Source organism: Ovis aries, chromosome X, assembly GCF_016772045.2.
Source record: "Ovis aries strain OAR_USU_Benz2616 breed Rambouillet chromosome X, ARS-UI_Ramb_v3.0, whole genome shotgun sequence".
NCBI lineage: Eukaryota > Metazoa > Chordata > Mammalia > Artiodactyla > Bovidae > Ovis > Ovis aries.
The window spans coordinates 115,857,572-115,861,481 of NC_056080.1; the positions used below are offsets into that span (position 1 = coordinate 115,857,572).

The window sequence follows — 3,910 nt, forward strand, 5'->3', positions numbered from 1 at the left end:
CCAGCATCAGAGTCCTTTCCAATGAGTCAACTCTTCTCATGAGGTGGCCAAAGTACTGGAGCTTCAGCTTTAGCATCATTCCTTCCAAAGAAATCCCAGGGTTGATCTCCTTCAGAATGGACTGGTTGGATCTCCTTGCAGTCCAAGGGACTCTCAAGAGTCTTCTCCAACACCACAGTTCAAAAGCATCAATTCTGCGGCGCTCAGCCTTCTTCACAGTCCAACTCTCACATCCATACATGACCACAGGAAAAACCATAGCCTTGACTAGATGGACCTTAGTCGGCAAAGTAATGTCTCTGCTTTTGAATATACTATCTAAGTTGGTCATAACTTTTCTTCCAAGGAGCAAGCGTCTTTTAATTTCATGACTGCAATCACCATCTGCAGTGATTTTGGAGCCCCCAAAAATAAAGTCAGACATGTTTCCACTGTTTCCCCATCTATTTCCCATGAAGTGATGGGAATGGACGCCATGATCTTCATTTTCTGAATGTTGAGCTTTAAGTCAACGTTTTCGCTCTCCTCTTTCACTTTCATCATGAGGCTTTTTAGCTCTTCACTTTCTGCCATAAGGGCGGTGTCATCTGCATATCTGAGGTTATTGATATTTCTCCCAGCAATCTTGATTCCAGCTTGTGTTTCTTCCAGTCCAGCGTTTCTCATGATGTACTCTGCATGGAAGTTAAGTAAGCAGAGTGACAATATACAGCCTTGACATACTCCTTTTCCTATTTGCAACCAGTCTGTTGTTCCATGTCCAGTTCTAACTGTTGCTTCCTGACCTGCATACAAATTGCTCAAGAGGCAGGTTAGGTAGTCTGGTATTCCCATCCCTCTCAGAATTTTCCACAGTTGATTGTGATCCACACAGTCAAAGGCTTTGGCATAGTCAATAAAGCAGAAATAGATGTTTTTCTGGAACTCTCTTGCTTTTTCCATGATCCAGCAGATGTTGGCAATTTGATCTCTGGTTCCTCTGCCTTTTCTAAAACCAGCTTGAACATCAGGGAGTTCGCGGTTCACATATTGCTGAAGCCTGGCTTGGAGAATTTTGAGCATTACTTTACTAGCATGTGAGATGAGTGCAATTGTGCGGTAGTTTGAGCATTCTTTGGCATTGCCTTTCTTTGGAATTGGAATGAAAACTGACCTTTTCCAGTCCTGTGGCCACTGCTGAGTCTTCCAAATTTGCTGGCATATTGAGTGCAGCACTTTCACAGCATCATCTTTCAGGATTTGAAATAGCTCAACTGGAATTCCATCACCTCCACTAGCTTTGTTTGTAGTGATGCTTTCTCTTTTTTTTTTTGATAAATTCTAGTATTTATTAAATTATAAAGTCTTTAATAAAAAAAAATGTGGATCAAGAGAAACTTCTAACTACAAGGACTAGACAGCAAAGCCTATGAGAACGCCATGAAGTGTGTTACAGACAAGATTCTGAAACGTAAGTTATAAGCTGTTTTCTTTACATTTCCATTTCAGTAACTTTACTATTAAGTAGTTGTTATTCTTCTATTTTAAAACCCCAAATTCACATTTGTTCTCACATTATTTAAGCTTTCTGTTCGTACGGATACCAGATATCTCATAGGTGCCAAATTTTAGTAATGGTTTTATGTCAATCCATGCAGAAAAACATGAACCAATGCAGTAGTCAGATGAGGACCATTAATGCACAAATAATACACACACGCTGGCCAAAAGAACTGAAGGTATTTTAAAAAACTATAAAATAAACAGACCTCAAGAAAACTGCATTATTACTAAATAGCTCTCAACTATTAACATCCAAGTTCTTTATATTAAATAAATTTCTCAACAGAGATGTGTTAGACATTTTAATTACAGGGCTATTCTTCCCATACCCCTTCCCACCCCAACTCCCAAAATGCACTACTAGGGATGAGTATAATGTTACGTGGGCAGAAATTTACAGATAACCATTTTCATCTTGAGCATGGATCTGAAAACTTTTATGTAAACTTCTGTTACAACCTCCATCAGGCCTTCGAGGTCTGACAATCACTGTTCCACCTGCTGCCACTGATCGATCAGGAAGATCGATCAGATACTGTCTGATTTGGATTAGGAACCAAAAGTCTCTGTTGGGTCAAGGAGTGTTGTGTAACAAGCGCAGATACATCCTCACTGTCACTACTGGCATCGGATTCAGTTTCTTCAATCGAAGTGTCTGGTGCTGGCACCCTGCCTGAAGATGGTGATTCATGCTCTTCTTCTCCTTCCCCTCTATGACTCCTTTCCGCTATGCTGTCTCCACCAAGTTGTAAATGTGCAAAAGAGTCTTCCAGAGAAGCGCTTGCATCAGGGGATGGCGTGGCGGGGCTTGTTAGCTGACCATCTACTGACGTCACGGGCCTCACAGACGACGACTGAACAGAAGCTCCACTCTGAGCCGGTACACTGTCCGCTCTGTCAGCAGAGCTCTCTCTCGCTAGGTTTACGGTATTAGCATCACAGTCCAGCCTAAGTCCGGCTACTCCTTTCTTTGGTATATCTATTATATCCCGCTTGATCTTCCTGCGACGTCCATGTTCGTTTCTCCTATACTGTACCATATTTTCAAGATCGGCAACATACAGAAACCCGGCAATCAACATTTCAGTGCTCTTTTTACCTTTGGAAAAAGCATCTTCCAGCTCTCTGCTAGTGCGCTCGTCATACTGCCACCACCCATTTCTTCCTTCATAATACCAAGCATATTCACCGTTTCCTCTACTTGCTGCCTTGAGTTCTTCTGGTGACAACGACGTTGGCTTATCAAGGAAATCTTCGGGAATTTCTTGTCGACAGAGGGCACATCGCTTTCCAAGCCATGAAGCTCCCTTCACACATAGATAGCAGAAAACATGCTTACAAGGCAGACTGACTGGGTGAACACATGTTTGCAGACAAATGGCACATTCAGGGACAGTTAGAGAAGGTGCAGTATTAGAACAGGACTCATTTGCTTTCCTGTTTGTAGGAAGCATGTTTATAGAGTGATCAATTTCTCCACAGCCAGCCATCATTTCAATTACAGACCCCACAGATGCCTGCCACAAAAATAAAATCTCATCTTCATGAGTAATCAGCCAGTTTGCAGAATTTTCTCCTCCATTGCTGGATCGTCCTCTGTGGCCACAGCCGAAGCCGCCTCGCCGTCTTTTCTCTTCGGCCTCCGAGCCTGCAACTGTAGTGATGCTTTCTAAGGCCCACTTGACTTCACATTCCAGGATGTCTGGCTCTAGATGAGTGGTCACATCATCATGATTATCTGGGTCGTGAAGATCTTTTTTGTACAATTCTTCCATGTATTCTTGCCAGCTCTTCTAATATCTTCTGCCTCTGTTAGGTCCATACCATTTCTGTCCTTTATCGAGCCCATCTTTGCATGAAATAAAAGGGTAATTCCTAGTAACTTATTATCTCCACTACTGTCATCTGCTAGCAACTTTAGTCTCACCATTAAATTGGAAAGCATAGAATTACACCTATATCTCTTCCCAGACATCATGGAAATCCAGTAACTTTGTTTTTAGTGAGGACAACATGGATTATTCTCTGCCATGAGTGGAGAAGGGGAGATTGCTAGTAAAAATGCTGTAGGAACAACTGGCATAATGTTAATTCCAATACAGATTTTAAACATTGCATCCTTAATTTCATTTGGAAATTTTAAATGAATATAAGGAAGGACTGTAATTTTAGTGCATTTCAGTGCTTTTTAAAGATATCAACTTAAGACCAAAATAAAATATATAGGTAAATGATGCAAACATATCAGTTACTTACCTCACACTCTCAACGATTCTCATAAATTGGAATGATCAACTTGGAAATTTCAGAAATTACTTCGTAATGCTCTGCTTTCCATAAGCCATCCACACAATGTTCCAGCAACTCC

At 41.3% G+C, this 3,910-nt stretch overlaps 1 protein-coding gene across 1 annotated transcript; it reads right to left on the reverse strand.

The window, feature by feature from the left end:
- Positions 1–2,042: 2,042 nt before the first annotated feature.
- LOC114111258 (E3 ubiquitin-protein ligase RNF146-B-like) lies at positions 2,043–3,484 on the reverse strand. The gene has a single exon (XM_042242201.2). The coding sequence runs from the start codon at positions 3,315–3,317 to the stop codon at positions 2,058–2,060; it is 1,260 nt and encodes a 419-aa protein (XP_042098135.2). The 5' UTR covers positions 3,318–3,484; the 3' UTR covers positions 2,043–2,057.
- Between the last annotated feature and the right edge of the window lie 426 nt (positions 3,485–3,910).

Excerpts from the sequence above, each read along its gene's own strand:
- LOC114111258 (XM_042242201.2), bottom strand. The coding sequence starts at position 3,317 with ATGGAAGAATTGTACAAAAAAGATCTTCACGACCCAGATAATCATGAT.